Consider the following 19,309-nt stretch of genomic DNA (forward strand, 5'->3'; position numbering starts at 1 on the left):
TCCCATAACAGGGGAAATTGAGGTAGCAGTTTTGATGTGATACGAGATATATGACACAAGAGGAGACACATGGCAGCATATTTCTAGAACAAAGATGGCCAACCCTCCCCTGCAGAGATACTGGGTGTGCAGGCTTTTAGTTCCAGCCCTACTCTTACACATCTGGTTCAGCCAATCAAAGTCTGGATTATTTGACAGACACACCCCTTGAACCAATCGCCTGTCTTTTTTTTTTTACCCCTTTAGGCCCGCCCCCTACCACAATACGGGTCAATGAGAGGGCGGTACGCATCACCCCCTCCACCATTTTGTTCAAGTTCAACTGCAGCTGGTTCAGCGACGTCAACGGAGCCGTCAGGTTCTTCACTGTCATCGTGGCTGAGTCCACTGGTAAAGGTTCCTCTCTATTTACAGCTTTCTCAGTACGGCTCAATATATTTTCTACACAATTTCCTTTCTTACTTTAACATCATGTTGGATATGTCTGATAATGATGCTGATGAAATCAAATACATTTGAATTTGAAAAACTTCTAAATGTAATTGATGAGGAAGTGAAAGAGAGTTTTTTTAAGGGAGTGCTGAAGGGGATTTAGTATACTTTTGAATCCATCCAACTTTATTACTCACTCTTGACCCGTCACAGACAATGAAGTCCTGCAGACAGAGCAGCTCCACCCTCTACCTTCCTTCCAGGACTACAGAACCAACAGCTCTGTGCGGGCCTACCAGACAGGCTACTTTCCCAGTGGCTGTGCCCAGGAACAGGGAATGGGAGCTGGGCATGTGTTTGAAGTCAACCTGGGGGCGGGGCTAGATCGCCTGGGAGGGCCTTGTGATTCAGAGGAGGATGATGATAACGAACACAGCAGTGATCTCTACCACTTCTGTGATGGGCCTCTCAAGCCTAAGACTGCCTACAGGTAAACAATAATATGGCCCCACACAAACCAAACACTTTACCTAGGTTTGAATTACTTTAAAAAAAACACCCATCCTAATCAAGTCTTACAGGTCATATTAACCATTGACCTTGTCTAAGAGAGCAAAAGAAGGCAGTATATTATAGCCATTTATGCTCACCAGGGAAATAATTTGATGTAAGTTGATACTAATGGAAGTCAATGTCTGTTCTCTGTGCAGAATCAGTGTCCGTGCCTTCACTCAGCTGTTTGACGAAGACCACAGAGAGTTCCCCCAACCTCTCTACAGGGACACCTTCCTGTCTCTACCCATCAGGACACAAGCAGGTGAGCTTTACCTCTGATCCTGACCCTCTCTTCCCCCTCTCCTTCCCTCTCTCTCCATTACTCTGGCACTTCCTGTCTCAGCCCATCAGGACACAAGCAGGTCAAGCCACACTATATACCCTCTACCGCTGACCCTCGTCCTCTAATCTCTCTCTCTTATCTCGCTCTCTCGCTCCCTTTCTTTCTCTCATCCTTCTCTCTCTCTCTCTCTACCCCCCCATTTTCTCTCTCTCTCTCTCTCTCTCTCTCTCTCTCTCTCTCTCTCTCTCTCTCTCTCTCTCTCTCTCTCTCTCTCCTTCTTGATGTCTGAAAAAAGTAATTAATCTTAACAAGGCACCGATTAAATGCGGCCAATGCACTGCCAAAGTATTCAGACCCCTTGACCCTTTCCACATTTTGTTACGTTACAGCCTTATTCTAAAATGGATGAAATATTTTTTTTCACAGAAATATTACATTTACATAAGTATTCAGACCCTTTACTCAGTACTTTGTTGAAGCACCTTTGACAGCGATTACAGCCTTGAGTAGTCTGGGGTATGACATTACAAGCTTAGCACACCTGTATTTGGGGAGTTTCTCCCATTCTTCTCTGTAGATCCTCTCAAGATCTGTCAGGTTGGATGGAGAGTGTCGCTGCACATCTATTTTCAAGTCTGGGCTCTGGCTGGGCCACTCAAGGACATTCAGAGACTTGTCCCAAAGCCACTCCTGCGTTGTCTTGGCTTTGTGCTTAGGGTCGTTGTTGGAAGGTAAACCTTTGCCCCAGTCTGAGGTCTTGAGCGCTATGGAGCAGGTTTTCATCAAGGATCTCTCTGCACTTTGCTCCGTTCATCTTTCCCTCAATCCTGACTAGTCTCCCAGTTCCTGCTGCTGAAAAACATCTCCACACATGCTACCACCACCATGCTTCACTGTAGGGATGGTGCCAGGTTTCCTCCAGACATGACGCTTGGCATTCAGGCCAAATAGTTAAATTTTGGTTTCATCAGCAGAGAATCTTGTTTCTCATGGTCTGAGCGTCTTTAGGTGCCTTTTGGAAAACTCCAAGCGGTCTGTCATGTGCCTTTTACTGAGGAGTGGCTTCCGTCTGGCCACTCCACCATGAAGACCTGATTGGTAGAGTGCTGCAGGGATGGTTGTCCTTCTGGAAGGTTCTCCCATCTCCACAGAGGAACTCTAGAGCTCTGTCAGAGTGACCATAGGGTTCTTGGTCACCTCCCTGACCAAGGCCCTTTTCCCCCGATTGCTCAGTGGCCAGGCGACAACCTCTAGGAAGAGTCTTGGTGATTCCAAACTTCTTCCATTTAAGAATGATGGTGGCCACTGTGTTCTTGGGGACCTTCATTGCTGCAGAAATATTTTGGTGCCCTTCCCAGAGCTGTGCCTCGACACAATCCTGTCTCGAAGCTCTACTGACAATTCCTTTGACCTCATGGCTTGGTTTTTGCTCTGACATGTACTGTCAACTGTGGGACCTGATATAGACAGATGTGTGCCTTTCCAAATCATGTCCAATCAATTGAATTTACACCAGGTGGATTCCAATCAAGTTACAAATATATCTCAAGGATGATTAATGGGAACAGGGTGCACCTGAGCTCAATTTCGAGTTTAAAAGCAAAAGGTCTGAATAGTTATGTAAATAAGCTATTTCTGTTTTTGTGTTTTTATACGCCAAAATTTCTAAAAACCTGTTTTCGCTTTGTCATTATGGGATATTGTGTGTAGATTGATGATGGAAACAAATATTTTATACATTTTAGAATAAGGCTGTGTAACGTAACAAAATGTGGGAAAAAGTCAAGGGGTCTGAATCCTTTCAGAAAACACTGTACTCTGGCAGTAACATTACGCCTATTACAGCAGTGAGATTGTGTTGTGTGCAAGTACTCACGTCCATTGATTTAGACATTAAACCCTCCAGTGCTATCTAAGAATATAGTGCTTTAATCTCCTGCTCAAATGGTTCCTATTTCTCACTCACCTCCGCTCTGTCTTTAACATTGATCCATCAAATATAGTACCAGAAATATGGAGACAATTAAAACAACCCGCTCTGCTCCCCTGATTCCAATAAAAGACTGGGGAAGTTTTGATCGAGAAGACTAACTAGTAGTCACAGTGAGGGGTTTATTACTACAGTCACAGTAAGGGATTTATTACTATAGTCACTGTCACAGTAAGAGGATTTACTACTACAGTCACAGTAAGGGATTTATTACTATAGTCACAGTAAGGGATTTTACTACTATAGTCACTGTCACAGTAAGGGGTTTACTACTATAGTCACAGTAAGGGGTTTATTACTATAGTCACAGTAAGGGGTTTATTACTATAGTCACTGTCACAGTAAGGGGTTTATTACTATAGTCACTGTCACAGTAAGGGGTTTATTACTATAGTCACTGTCACAGTAAGGGATTTATTACTATAGTCACAGTAAGGGATTTTACTACTATAGTCACAGTAAGGGGTTTACTACTATAGTCACAGTAAGGGGTTTACTACTATAGTCACAGTAAGGGGTTTATTACTATAGTCACAGTAAGGGGTTTTACTACTATAGTCACAGTCACAGTAAGGGGTTTATTACTATAGTCACTGTCACAGTAAGGGGTTTATTACTATAGTCACAGTAAGGGGTTTTACTACTATAGTCACTGTCACAGTAAGGGATTTATTACTATAGTCACAGAAAGGGGGTTTACGACTATAGTCACAGTAAGGGGGTTTACTACTAAATCAAATCAAATCCAATTGTATTTGTCACATACACATGGTTAGCAGATGTTAATGCGAGTGTAGCGAAATGCTTGTGCTTCTAGTTCCGACAATGCAGTAATAATCCAACAAGTAATCTAACTAACAATTCCCCCCCCAAAAAACTACTGTCTTATACACAGTGTAAGGGGATAAAGAATATGTACATAAGGATATGTGAATGAGTGATGGTACAGAGCAGCATAGGCAAGATACAGTAGATGGTATCGAGTACAGTATATACATATGAGATGAGTATGTAAACAAAGTGGCATAGTTAAAGTGGCTAGTGATACATGTATTACATAAGGATGCAGTAGATGATATAGAGTACACTATATACGTATACATATGAGATGAATAATGTAGGGTAAGTAACATTATATAAGGTAGCATTGTTTAAAGTGGCAAGTGATATATTTTACATCATTTCCCATCAATTCCCATTATTAAAGTGGCTGGAGTTGAGTCAGTGTCAGTGTGTTGGCAGCAGCCACTCAATGTTAGTGGTGGCTGTTTAACAGTCTGATGGCCTTGAGATAGAAGCTGTTTTTCAGTCTCTCGGTCCCAGCTTTGATGCACCTGTACTGACCTCGCCTTCTGGATGATAGGGGGGTGAACAGGCAGTGGCTCGGGTGGTTGTTGTCCTTGATGATCTTTATGGCCTTCCTGTAACATCGGGTGGTGTAGGTGTCCTGGAGGGCAGGTAGTTTGCCCCCGGTGATGCGTTGTGCAGACCTCACTACCCTCTGGAGAGTCTTACGGTTGTGTGCGGAGCAGTTGCCATACCAGGCGGTGATACAGCCCGCCAGGATGCTCTCGATTGTGCATCTGTAGAAGTTTGTGAGTGCTTTTGGTGACAAGCCGAATTTCTTCAGCCTCCTGAGGTTGAAGAGGCGCTGCTGCGCCTTCTTCACGATGCTGTCTGTGTGAGTGGACCAATTCAGTTTGTCTGTGATGTGTATGCCGAGGAACTTAAAACTTACTACCCTCTCCACTATAGTCACAGTAAGGGGTTTATTACTATAGTCACAGTAAGGGGTTTATTACTATAGTCACTGTCACAGTAGGGGTTTATTACTATAGTCACAGTAAGGGGTTTTACTACTATAGTCACAGTAAGGGGTTTATTACTATAGTCACTGTCACAGTAGGGGTTTATTACTATAGTCACAGTAAGGGGTTTATTACTATAGTCACTGTCACAGTAGGGGTTTATTACTATAGTCACAGTAAGGGGTTTTGCTACTATAGTCACAGTAAGGGGTTTACTACTATAGTCACAGTAAGGGGTTTACTACTATAGTCACAGTAAGGGGTTTACTACTATAGTCACAGTAAGGGGTTTATTACTATAGTCACTGTCACAGTAAGGGGTTTATTACTATAGTCACTGTCACATTAAGGGGTTTACTACTATAGTCACTGTCACAGTAAGGGGTTTATGACTATAGTCACAGTCACAGTAAGGGATTTTACTGCTATAGTCACAGTAAGGGGTTTTATTACTATAGTCACAGTAAGGGGTTTTATTACTATAGTCACAGTAAGGGGTTTACTACTATAGTCACAGTAAGAGGTTTATTACTATTGTCACAGTAAGGGATTTACTACTATAGTCACTGTCACAGTAAGGGGTTTTACTACTATAGTCACAGTAAGGGATTTACTACTATAGTCACAGTAAGGGGTTTACTACTATAGTCACAGTAAGGGGTTTATTACTATAGTCACAGTAAGGGATTTACTACTATAGTCACAGTCACAGTAAGGGGTTTATTACTATAGTCACTGTCACAGTAAGGGGTTTTACTACTATAGTCACAGTAAGGGGTTTATTACTATAGTCACTGTCACAGTAAGGGACTTACTACTATAGTCACTGTAAGGGGGTTTACTACTATAGTCACAGTAAGGGGTTTATTACTATAGTCACTGTCACAGTAAGGGGTTTTACTGCTATAGTCACAGTAAGGGGTTTATTACTATAGTCACAGTAAGGGATTTATTACTATAGTCACAGTAAGGGGTTTACTACTATAGTCGCTCTCACAGTAAGGGGTTTATTACTATAGTCACTGTCACAGTAAGGGGTTTATTACTATAGTCACTGTCACAGTAAGGGGTTTTACTACTATAGTCACAGTAAGGGGTTTATTACTATAGTCACAGTCACAGTAAGGGATTTTACTACTATAGTCACAGTAAGGGGTTTTATTACTATAGTCACAGTAAGGGGTTTTATTACTATAGTCACAGTAAGGGGTTTACTACTATAGTCACAGTAAGAGGTGTATTACTATTGTCACAGTAAGGGATTTACTACTATAGTCACTGTCACAGTAAGGGGTTTTACTACTATAGTCACAGTAAGGGATTTACTACTGTAGTCACAGTAAGGGGTTTACTACTATAGTCACAGTAAGGGGTTTATTACTATAGTCACAGTAAGGGATTTACCACTATAGTCACAGTCACAGTAAGGGGTTTATTACTATAGTCACTGTCACAGTAAGGGGTTTTACTTCTATAGTCACAGTAAGGGGTTTATTACTATAGTCACTGTCACAGTAAGGGGTTTTACTACTATAGTCACAGTAAGGGGTTTATTACTATAGTCACAGTAAGGGATTTATTACTATCGTCACAGTAAGGGGTTTACTACTATAGTCGCTCTCACAGTAAGGGGTTTATTACTATAGTCACTGTCACAGTAAGGGGTTTATTACTATAGTCACTGTCACAGTAAGGGGTTTTACTACTATAGTCACAGTAAAGGGTTTATTACTATAGTCACTGTAAGGGGTTTACTCCTATAGTCACAGTAAGGGGTTTATTACTATAGTCACAGTAAGGGGTTTTATTACTATAGTCACAGTAAGGGGTTTATTACTATAGTCACAGTAAGGGGTTTATTACTATAGTCACAGTAAGGGGTTTATTACTATAGTCACTGTCACAGTAAGGGGTTTATTACTATAGTCACAGTAAGGGGTTTATTACTATAGTCACAGTAAGGGGTTTATTACTATAGTCACAGTAAGGGGTTTTATTACTATAGTCACTGTCACAGTAAGGGGTTTACTACTATAGTCACAGTAAGGGGTTTTATTCATGGATGTTTGTGTGTTCTTGTTTTCTCTCCCAGAGCCCCTCAGCGGAGTCATCGAAGGCATCAGCGCCGGAATGTTCCTCATCGGAATGTTGATCGCCGTCATCTCCCTCCTCGTCTACAGGCAGAGAGTCCGTAAAGTGTGAGTGTCTAGTCCGGGACTGGGATGTTTCACCTTGCCTGAGACCTGAAGACCTGCGTTACCTCTCTGGGATAATGCCTAGGCTTTAGCTCAGTGGGTTAACACAGTTTGACACTCCTTTGGGGACATGAAACAAAAATAACGCTGGAACTCACATGTAGATGCATATTTTCATGTGTCTTGAGCTAATAGACAGTAAATAATGTTTCTGTTTGTTATTTATACAGGAAGTAAGCTGGAGCTCTAATGATCGGCATCCTCAAACTCAGTCTACCAATGATATCTAACCTTATTGTAGAGTCCAGAACCTATCATGTGTCACGCTAACGACTGTGTAATTAGGAATTATGTATAAATGACTGAAGAATGAGTCATTTTCTGCTGGACAGACGTACTGTAGTGCGTGCCTGTGCGTGTTCGTGTGTGTTGTGTGTTGAACATTGTGCTACCCATTCGGGCAAATCTAATACAATTTTACAAATTGGGTTCAAAAAAGATATTGATTTATAGTTGAATTGATTGCATGGTTGTGTGTACACAGGGCAGTACAGGAGAGCCCAGTGGTACGGATGAGCATGTGGAAGCAGGGGCCTACATCAGGGATGTACGTTGGAGTCAGAAGGTGAGACACATGTAACAGTATAACTTTAGACCGTCCCCTCGCCCATACCCGGGCGCGAACCAGGGACCCTCTGCACTCATCAACAACAGTCACCCACGAAGCATCGTTACCCATCGCTCCACAAAAGCCACGGCCCTTGCAGAGCAAGGGGAACCACTACTTCAAGGTCTCAGAGTGACGTTACCGATTGAAACTCTATTTAGCGCGCACCACCGCTAACTAGCTAGCTATTTCACATCCGTTACACACACATAACCCTTTTTCTCTTTATACGCGTCCCCTTGGTGACGTCATCCGCAATCGTAACGTTCAGGTTCTCTGGTAGGTGGAAAACACGCAGGTCTATTTACCAATCAGACCCAGTGACCAAGCTAGCATAGCTACCCTTCACCATTGACCAAGCTAGTATAGCTACCCCTCACCAGTGACCAAGCTAGCATAGCTACCTTTCACCAGTGACCAAGGTAGCGTAGCTACCCTTCACCATTGACCAAGCTAGCATAGCTACCCTTCACCAGTGACTAAGCTAGCGTAGCTACCCTTCACCAATGACCAACCTAGTGTAGCTACCTTTCACCAGTGACCCAGATAGCGTAGCTACCCTTCACCATTGACCAAGCTAGCATAGCGACCCTTCACCATAGACCAAGCTAGTGTAGCTACCCTTCACCATTGACCAAGCTAGCATAGCTACCTTTCACCATTGACCAAGCTAGCGTAGCTACCCTTCACCAGTGACCAAGGTAGCGTAGCTACCCTTCACCATTTACCAAGCTAGCATAGCTACCCTTCACCAGTGACTAAGCTAGCAAGCTACCTTTCACCAGTGACCAACCTAGCATAGCTACCCTTCACCAATGACCAAGCTAGTGTAGCTACCTTTCACCAGTGACCAAGCTAGCATAGCTACCCTTCACCAGTGACCAAGCTAGCATAGCTACCCTTCACCAATGACCAAGCTAGTGTAGCTACCCTTCACCATTGACCAAGCTAGCATAGCTACCCATCACCAATGACCAAGCTAGTGTAGCTAGCCTTATCCAGTGACCAAGCTAGCTAATGTCAAGTCTTTTATCTCAGCCACTGATTTGGAGAAACTTCTACATGCTTGTATTGCCTCATGCCTAGATTACTGTAACTCTCTGTGTACATGTGCCAGTCCGAAATCACTCCAGTTAGTTCAAACCGCTGCAGCTCGGCTTTTAACAGGCACCAGGAAATGGAACCATATCACACCTCATCTAGTTTCTCTAAACTAGCTAACAGTCACTTTTAGAATAGATAGTAACCTTGTATTAATCAAGTTTTAAAGGCTAGGTTTGGTTTAACCCCAGCCTATATTTCTGATCATCCATCTCCCTATGAGCCAGGACACAGCATGAGATCCTCTGGCAGGGCACTGTTGACCATTCATCTCCCTATGAGCCAGGACACAGCCTGAGATCCTCTAGCAGGGCACTATTGACCATTCATCTCCCTATGAGCCAGGACACAGCCTGAGATCCTCTAGCAGGGCACTATTGACCATTCATCTCCCTATGAGCCAGGACACAGCCTGAGATCCTCTAGCAGGGCACTATTGACCATTCATCTCCCTATGAGCCAGGGACACAGCATGAGATCCTCTAGCAGGGCACTGTTGACCATTCATCTCCCTATGAGCCAGGACACAGCCTGAGATCCTCTGGCAGGGCACTGTTGACCATTCATCTCCCTATGAGCCAGGGACACAGCATGAGATCCTCTGGCAGGGCACTATTGACCATTCATCTCCCTATGAGCCAGGATGCAGCCAGAGATCCTCTAGCAGGGCACTATTGACCATTCATCTCCCTATGAGCCAGGACGCAGCCTGAGATCCTCTAGCAGAGCACTGTTGACCATTCCAAAGTCCAGGTTGAAAACAATTTGCAATTAGGGCCCCTAGACTTTGGAATGGTCTGCCAGAGGAGGTCAGGCTGCATATTCAGTGTCTCTTTATATCCCTGCTGAGGACACTTTTATAAAGATGATTATACAGTGCCTTGCGAAAGTATTCGGCCCCCTTGAACTTTGCGACCTTTTGCCACATTTCAGGCTTCAAACATAAAGATATAAAACTGTATTTTTTTGTGAAGAATCAACAACAAGTGGGACACAATCATGAAGTGGAACGACATTTATTGGATATTTCAAACTTTTTTAACAAATCAAAAACTGAAAAATTGGGCGTGCAAAATTATTCAGCCCCCTTAAGTTATTACTTTGTAGCGCCACCTTTTGCTGCGATTACAGCTGTAAGTCGCTTGGGGTATGTCTCTATCAGTTTTGCACATCGAGAGACTGAATTTTTTCCCATTCCTCCTTGCAAAACAGCTCGAGCTCAGTGAGGTTGGATGGAGAGCATTTGTGAACAGCAGTTTTCAGTTCTTTCCACAGATTCTCGATTGGATTCAGGTCTGGACTTTGACTTGGCCATTCTAACACCTGGATATGTTTATTTTTGAACCATTCCATTGTAGATTTTGCTTTATGTTTTGGATCATTGTCTTGTTGGAAGACAAATCTCCGTCCCAGTCTCAGGTCTTTTGCAGACTCCATCAGGTTTTCTTCCAGAATGGTCCTGTATTTGGCTCCATCCATCTTCCCATCAATTTTAACCATCTTCCCTGTCCCTGCTGAAGAAAAGCAGGCCCAAACCATGATGCTGCCACCACCATGTTTGACAGTGGCGATGGTGTGTTCAAGTTGATGAGCTGTGTTGCTTTTACGCCAAACATAACGTTTTGCATTGTTGCCAAAAAGTTCAATTTTGGTTTCATCTGACCAGAGCACCTTCTTCCACATGTTTGGTGTGTCTCCCAGGTGGCTTGTGGCAAACTTTAAACAACACTTTTTATGGATATCTTTAAGAAATGGCTTTCTTCTTGCCACTCTTCCATAAAGGCCAGATTTGTGCAATATACGACTGATTGTTGTCCTATGGACAGAGTCTCCCACCTCAGCTGTAGATCTCTGCAGTTCATCCAGAGTGATCATGGGCCTCTTGGCTGCATCTCTGATCAGTCTTCTCCTTGTATGAGCTGAAAGTTTAGAGGGACGGCCAGGTCTTGGTAGATTTGCAGTGGTCTGATACTCCTTCCATTTCAATATTATCGCTTGCACAGTGCTCCTTGGGATGTTTAAAGCTTGGGAAATCTTTATGTATCCAAATCCGGCTTTAAACTTCTTCACAACAGTATCTCGGACCTGCCTGGTGTGTTCCTTGTTCTTCATGATGCTCTCTGCGCTTTTAACGGACCTCTGAGACTATCACAGTGCAGGTGCATTTATACGGAGACTTGATTACACACAGGTGGATTGTATTTATCATCATTAGTCATTTAGGTCAACATTGGATCATTCAGAGATCCTCACTGAACTTCTGGAGAAAGTTTGCTGCACTGAAAGTAAAGGGGCTGAATAATTTTGCACGCCCAATTTTTCAGTTTTTGATTTGTTAAAAAAGTTTGAAATATCCAATAAATGTCGTTCCACTTCATGATTGTGCCCCACTTGTTGTTGATTCTTCACAAAAAAATACAGTTTTATATCTTTATGTTTGAAGCCTGAAATGTGGCAAAAGGTCGCAAAGTTCAAGGGGGCCGAATACTTTCGCAAGGCACTGTAATATCTAATTTCAACTTCTGATTTTAATGTCCGATTTCAACGTCTGATTTTAATGTCTGATTTCAATGTCTGATTTTAATGTCTGATTTTAATGTCTGAATCCTAAAGAGTTGTTCAATACAACTGTACGCTCCTTGAGTTTAGAAGCACCTAGAGACAAACTTGTCTTCATGTGTCATTGCATTGTAGTGAAGATTATAGGAAAGACATTACTTGAGACTGAAGGAGTGACGAGCAAATACTGAAGTCACTGTTATAGGAAAGACATTACTTGAGACTTAAGGAGTGACGAGCAAATACTGAAGTCACTGCCTGCCTCCTAGTCCTTCCAACGAGTAACTGGCAGAGAAAAGAGATCACAAAGAGCACTGCTGAAATATACATGACTTAAAACCAGTGATTGACATGGGGATCAGAGCAGAGAGAAGGACTAGCAGTTCATTGATTAGGCATGTAATGACAGAATGAGGCCATCTCTCCATCCTTCCCTCTTTCCATCCTTCCATCCCTCCATCCTTCCCTCTCTCCATCCTTCCCTCTCTCCATCCCTCCATCCTTCCATCTCTCCATCTCTCCATCTCTCCATCCTTCCATCTCTCCATCCTTCCCTCTTTCCATCTCTCCATCCTTCCCTCTCTCCATCCCTCCATCCTTCCATCACTCCATCCTTCCCTCTCTCCATCCTTCCATCCCTCCATCCTTCCCTCTCTCCATCCTTCCTCTCTCCATCCCTCCATCCTTCCATCTCTCCATCCTTCCCTCTTTCCATCCTTCCATCCCTCCATCCTTCCCTCTCTCCATCCTTCCCTCTCTCCATCCCTCCATCCTTCCATCTCTCCATCTGTCCCTCTCTCCATCTCTCCATCTCTCCATCCTTCCCTCTTTCCATCTCTCCATCCTTCCCTCTCTCCATCCTTCCCTCTCTCCATCCTTCCCTCTCTCCATCCTTCCATCTCTCCATCCTTCCATTTCTCCATCCTTCCCTCTCACCATCCTTCCCTCTTTTCATCTTTCCATCCTTCCCTCTCTCCATCCTTCACTCTCTCCATCTCTCCATCCTTCCCTCTCTCCATCTCTCCATCCTTCCATCTCTCCATCCTTCCATCTCTCCATCCTTCCCTCTTTTCATCTCTCCATCCTTCCCTCTCTCCATCCTTCCCTCTCTCCCTCTCTCCATCCTTCCCTCTCTCCATCCTTCCATCTCTCCATCCTTCCATCTCTCAATCCTTCCATCTCTCCATCCTTCCCTCTTTTCATCTTTCCATCTCTCCATCTCTCCATCCTTCCCTCTCTCCATCTTTCCATCCTTCCCTCTCTCCATCCTTCCCTCTCTCCATCTCTCCATCCTTCCCTCTCTCCATCCTTCCCTCTCTCCATCTCTCCATCCTTCCCTCTCTCCATCCTTCCCTCTCTCCATCCTTCCCTCTCTCCATCCTTACCTCTTTCCATCTTTCCATCCTTCCCTCTCTCCATCCTTCCCTCTCTCCATCCTTCCCTCTCTCCATCTCTCCATCCTTCTCTCATCACTTCTCCTCTGATGCCATCCAATTTGTTTCTGTCCATCGTTACACTGACTCGCAGGGAACCTTAATCAGTATGAGTGAAGGGACAGAGAGAGATGTCATTCTCCCTGTCTCTAAAAATAGATGTGTGTGTGTGTGTACGTGCTCTCATGTGTGCATGCGTGTGGGTTTGTGCTGAAATAATGGATGCAATCATCCACTAGGTTGTTGCAGATCGATAACAGGAAGGGGTTTAAACCACTCTGTTCTGTTGGTGAACAACCATCATTGATCCCTGGGTTTGCACTCACCAGTCAGCAGGCCTTGACACAAGGGAGGGACTACCATCATTGATCCCTGGGTTGTCACTCATCAGTCAGCAGGCCTTGACACAGGGGAGGGACTATCATAATTGATCCCTGGGTTGTCACTCACTGCTGAGAGGGGATGGACAACACAGTGAACTCCTGTCTACCTCAACACACTGTCTGTGCACCAAACACTCAGTATCTAAACATAGGTCCACCACCAACAGACAGTCTGGGAAATGAATGAACCTTCTAGGGTTGTCGTAAACAATGTAATTGCATGTTCAGGTCTCTCTTGTGAAAGAGGTCTTCAGCCCTCAATGGGACAACCTGGTTCAATAAAGGTTCAATTAAATTAAATGAGGAAATGTAATTTAAAGGTCATTTCAGCAGAGTGGCGTAGGTCTGTGAGGAAGTAACAAGATTAGTGTGTGAGGAGAGAGGGCACTCTGAATCTCTTAGTCCCCGAAACAAAATGGAGTTCTGAATCTCTTAGTCGCTGAAACAAAATGGAGTTCTGAATCTCTTAGTCGCTGAAACAAAATGGAGTTCTGAATCTCTTAGTCGCTGAAACAAAATGGAGTTCTGAATCTCTTAGTCGCTGAAACAAAATGGAGTTCTGAATCTCTTAGTCGCTGAAACAAAATGGAGTTCTGAATCTCTTAGTCGCTGAAACAAAATGGAGTTCTGAATCTCTTAGTCGCTGAAACAAAATGGAGTTCTGAATCTCTTAGTCGCTGAAACAAAATGGAGTTCTGAATCTCTTAGTCGCTGAAACAAAATGGAGTTCTGAATCTCTTAGTCGCTGAAACAAAATGGAGTTCTGAATCTCTTAGTCGCTGAAACAAAATGGAGTGTGTAACAAGATAAAAGGAAATGTGTTTAACGGGAACACAGCCGTCTAATCTTACACTCTACTTCTCTTTATTTCAGCAACCGACGCATCTCAAGGTGCGTCTATTACACCCTCCATGTTATCTTCTGTCTCTAGAAATCCTGAATTAAATAGGATGACCAAGTAGTATTACAAGTCCTATTATCTGCCCTAAATAAATCACAATAAATCCTGTTTCCATAAACGGTTTTTACATTGCCATTTTAAAGTCTCATGAATCATTTACATTCTCGTAAATCATTTCTTTAAGATGTGTCTGTCTGTCTCCCCTCAGCCCCGTCAAAGCAGCCCACTTTGAATCCCACCTCACTAAGCTACAGGCAGACTCCAACTATCTTCTGTCAGAAGAGTTTGAGGTAAAAAAAAAAACTTCAGAAATTATTATCTGATAACCTGGAAATTGTGTCCTCTGTGGGTTAACTTTAAACCACGAGCGATATCCCCAACTTCTTCCCTGTTTGCACTTATCTACAAAAAAACATATTTATTAAGTCGTTTTTAAACTTTGAAGTATTAGTTTATAAACCAATTCTTTATAAACTCCCGTGCTTTATTTCCAAGGCCCCTAGCCCATGGAGCCGTTTCACTAAATCATTCATTATTTCTATTCCCCATCAGGATCTGAAGGATGTGGGTCGTAACCAGCCTCTGGATGCAGCCCGTCTACCAGAGAACAGGGGCAAGAACCGTTACAACAACATCCTGCCCTGTGAGTAGCCCACATAGTGGATCTAAGGATTAATGAGAGAGAGACCAGGGCCCTATTCCCTATATAGTGCACTACTTTAGACCAGAGCCCTATTCCCTATATAGTGCACTACTTTAGACCAGTTTCTACAGGGCTCTGTTTGGGAATAGTGGACTACTTTAGACCAGTTTCTACAGGGCTCTGTTTGGGAATAGTGGACTACTTTAGACCAGTTTCTACAGGGCTCTGTTTGGGAATAGTGGACTACTTTAGACCAGTTTCTACAGGGCTCTGTTTGGCAATAGTGGAATAGACCAGAGTGTGCACTACTTTAGACCAGTTTCTATAGGGCTCTGTTTGGGAATAGGGGACTACTTTAGACCAGTTTCTACAGGGCTCTGTTTGGGAATAGTGGACTACTTTAGACCAGTTTCTACAGGGCTCTGTTTGGGAATAGTGGACTACTTTAGACCAGTTTCTACAGGGCTCTCTTTGGGAATAGGGGACTACTTTAGACCAGTTTCTACAGGGCTCTGTTTGGGAATATGGGACTACTTTAGACCAGTTTCTACAGGGCTCTGTTTGGGAATAGTGGACTACTTTAGACCAGTTTCTACAGGGCTCTGTTTGGGAATAGTGGACTACTTTAGACCAGTTTCTACAGGGCTCTGTTTGGGAATAGGGGACTACTTTAGACCAGTTTCTACAGGGCTCTGTTTGGGAATAGGGGACTACTTTAGACCAGTTTCTACGGGGCTCTGTTTGGGAATAGGGGACTACTTTAGACCAGTTTCTACAGGGCTCTGTTTGGGAATAGGGGACTACTTTAGACCAGTTTCTACAGGGCTCTGTTTGGGAATAGTGGACTACTTTAGACCAGTTTCTACAGGGCTCTGTTTGGGAATAGGGGACTACTTTAGACCAGAGCCCTAATCCCTATATAGTGCACTACTTTAGACCAGTTTCTACAGGGCTCTGTTTGGGAATAGGGCACTACTTTAGACCAGTTTCTACAGGGCTCTGTTTGGGAATAGGGGACTACTTTAGACCAGTTTCTACAGGGCTCTGTTTGGGAATAGTGGACTACTTTAGACCAGTTTCTACAGGGCTCTGTTTGGGAATAGGGGACTACTTTAGACCAGTTTCTACAGGGCTCTGTTTGGGAATAGTGGACTACTTTAGACCAGTTTCTACAGGGCTCTGTTTGGGAATAGGGGACTACTTTAGACCAGAGCCCTAATCCCTATATAGTGCACTACTTTAGACCAGTTTCTACAGGGCTCTGTTTGGGAATAGGGCACTACTTTAGACCTATTCCTACAGGGCTCTGTTTGGGAATAGGGGACTACTTTAGACCAGTTTCTATAGGGCTCTGTTTGGGAATAGTGGACTACTTTAGACCAGTTTCTACAGGGCTCTGTTTGGGAATAGTGGATTACTTTAGACCAGTTTCTATAGGGCTCTGTTTGGGAATAGGGGACTACTTTAGACCAGTTTCTATAGGGCTCTGTTTGGGAATAGGGGACTACTTTAGACCAGTTTCTATAGGGCTCTGTTTGGGAATAGTGGACTACTTTAGACCAGTTTCTACAGGGCTCTGTTTGGGAATAGGGGACTACTTTAGACCAGTTTCTACAGGGCTCTGTTTGGGAATAGTGGACTACTTTAGACCAGAGCCCTAATCCCTATATAGTGCACTACTTTAGACCAGTTTCTATAGGGCTCTGTTTGGGAATAGTGGACTACTTTAGACCAGAGCCCTAATCCCTATATAGTGCACTACTTTAGACCAGTTTCTACAGGGCTCTGTTTGGGAATAGGGGACTACTTTAGACCAGAGCCTTAATCCCTATATAGTGCACTACTTTAGACCAGTTTCTATAGGGCTCTGTTTGGGAATAGGGGACTACTTTAGACCAGTTTCTACAGGGCTCTGTTTGGGAATAGTGGATTACTTTAGACCAGTTTCTATAGGGCTCTGTTTGGGAATAGGGGACTACTTTAGACCAGAGCCCTAATCCCTATATAGTGCACTACTTTAGACCAGTTTCTATAGGGCTCTGTTCGGGAATAGTGGACTACTTTAGACCAGAGCCCTAATCCCTATATTGCACTACTTTAGACCAGCTCTGTTTGGGAATAGGGGATTACTTTAGACCAGTTTCTATAGGGCTCTGTTTGGGAATAGGGACTACTTTAGACCAGAGCCCTAATCCCTATATAGTGCACTACTTTAGACCAGTTTCTATAGGGCTCTGTTTGGGAATAGGGGACTACTTTAGACCAGGACTACTTTAGACCAGTTTCTATAGGGCTCTGTTTGGGAATAGGGGACTACTTTAGACCAGAGCCCTAATCCCTATATAGTGCACTACTTTAGACCAGTTTCTATAGGGCTCTGTTTGGGAATAGGGGACTACTTTAGACCAGAGCCCTAATCCCTATATAGTGCACTACTTTAGACCAGTTTCTACAGGGCTCTGTTTGGGAATAGTGGACTACTTTAGACCAGTTTCTACAGGGCTCTGTTTGGGAATAGGGGACTACTTTAGACCAGAGCCCTAATCCCTATATAGTGCACTACTTTAGACCAGTTTCTATAGGGCTCTGTTTGGGAATAGGGGACTACTTTAGACCAGTTTCTATAGGGCTCTGTTTGGGAATAGGGGACTACTTTAGACCAGTTTCTATAGGGCTCTGTTTGGGAATAGGGGACTACTTTAGACCAGTTTCTATAGGGCTCTGTTTGGGAATAGGGACTACTTTAGACCAGAGCCCTAATCCCTATATAGTGCACTACTTTAGACCAGTTTCTATAGGGCTCTGTTTGGGAATAGGGGACTACTTTAGACCAGTTTCTATAGGGCTCTGTTTGGGAATAGGGGACTACTTTAGACCAGTTTCTATAGGGCTCTGTTTGGGAATAGGGGACTACTTTAGACCAGAGCCCTAATCCCTATATAGTGCACTACTTTAGACCAGTTTCTATAGGGCTCTGTTTGGGAATAGGGGACTACTTTAGACCAGTTTCTATAGGGCTCTGTTTGGGAATAGGGACTACTTTAGACCAGTTTCTATAGGGCTCTGTTTGGGAATAGGGGACTACTTTAGACCAGAGCCCTAATCCCTATATAGTGCACTACTTTAGACCAGTTTCTACAGGGCTCTGTTTGGGAATAGGGCACTACTTTAGACCTATTCCTACAGGGCTCTGTTTGGGAATAGGGGATTACTTTAGACCAGTTTCTATAGGGCTCTGTTTGGGAATAGTGGACTACTTTAGACCAGTTTCTACAGGGCTCTGTTTGGGAATAGTGGATTACTTTAGACCAGTTTCTATAGGGCTCTGTTTGGGAATAGGGGACTACTTTAGACCAGTTTCTATAGGGCTCTGTTTGGGAATAGGGACTACTTTAGACCAGTTTCTATAGGGCTCTGTTTGGGAATAGTGGACTACTTTAGACCAGTTTCTACAGGGCTCTGTTTGGGAATAGGGGACTACTTTAGACCAGTTTCTACAGGGCTCTGTTTGGGAATAGTGGACTACTTTAGACCAGAGCCCTAATCCCTATATAGTGCACTACTTTAGACCAGTTTCTATAGGGCTCTGTTTGGGAATAGTGGACTACTTTAGACCAGAGCCCTAATCCCTATATAGTGCACTACTTTAGACCAGTTTCTACAGGGCTCTGTTTGGGAATAGGGGACTACTTTAGACCAGAGCCTTAATCCCTATATAGGGCACTACTTTAGACCAGTTTCTATAGGGCTCTGTTTGGGAATAGGGGACTACTTTAGACCAGTTTCTACAGGGCTCTGTTTGGGAATAGGGGACTACTTTAGACCAGTTTCTATAGGGCTCTGTTTGGGAATAGGGGACTGTTTAGACCAGAGCCCTAATATAGGACTACTTTAGACCAGTTTCTATAGGGCTCTGTTTGGGAATAGGGGACTACTTTAGACCAGAGCCCTAATCCCTATATAGTGCACTACTTTAGACCAGTTTCTACAGGGCTCTGTTTGGGAATAGGGGATTACTTTAGACCAGTTTCTATAGGGCTCTGTTTGGGAATAGGGACTACTTTAGACCAGAGTATAGTGCACTACTTTAGACCAGTTTCTATAGGGCTCTGTTTGGGAATGGGAACTTTAGACCAGAGCCCTAATCCCTATATAGGACTACTTTAGACCAGTTTCTATAGGGCTCTGTTTGGGAATAGGGACTACTTTAGACCAGAGCCCTAATCCCTATATAGTGCACTACTTTAGACCAGTTTCTATAGGGCTCTGTTTGGGAATAGTGGACTACTTTAGACCAGAGCCCTAATCCCTATATAGTGCACTACTTTAGACCAGTTTCTACAGGGCTCTGTTTGGGAA

General features: G+C 43.6%; 1 protein-coding gene across 1 annotated transcript in view; it reads left to right on the forward strand.

The window, feature by feature from the left end:
* Positions 1–254: 254 nt before the first annotated feature.
* Positions 255–19,309, forward strand: part of LOC112239722 (receptor-type tyrosine-protein phosphatase beta-like) — a 46,233-nt gene continuing 27,178 nt past the window's right edge. The window contains exons 1-7 of the mRNA XM_042315333.1: positions 255–390; positions 646–922; positions 1,143–1,249; positions 7,161–7,266; positions 7,808–7,888; positions 14,516–14,597; positions 14,860–14,950. Of these exons, the coding sequence (XP_042171267.1) occupies positions 771–922; positions 1,143–1,249; positions 7,161–7,266; positions 7,808–7,888; positions 14,516–14,597; positions 14,860–14,950 (619 nt within the window). The 5' untranslated portion in view covers positions 255–390; positions 646–770. The remainder of the gene's footprint in view (positions 391–645; positions 923–1,142; positions 1,250–7,160; positions 7,267–7,807; positions 7,889–14,515; positions 14,598–14,859; positions 14,951–19,309) is intronic.

The sequence above is a fragment of the Oncorhynchus tshawytscha genome, unplaced genomic scaffold (genome assembly GCF_018296145.1).
Source record: "Oncorhynchus tshawytscha isolate Ot180627B unplaced genomic scaffold, Otsh_v2.0 Un_contig_6931_pilon_pilon, whole genome shotgun sequence".
Lineage (NCBI taxonomy): Eukaryota > Metazoa > Chordata > Actinopteri > Salmoniformes > Salmonidae > Oncorhynchus > Oncorhynchus tshawytscha.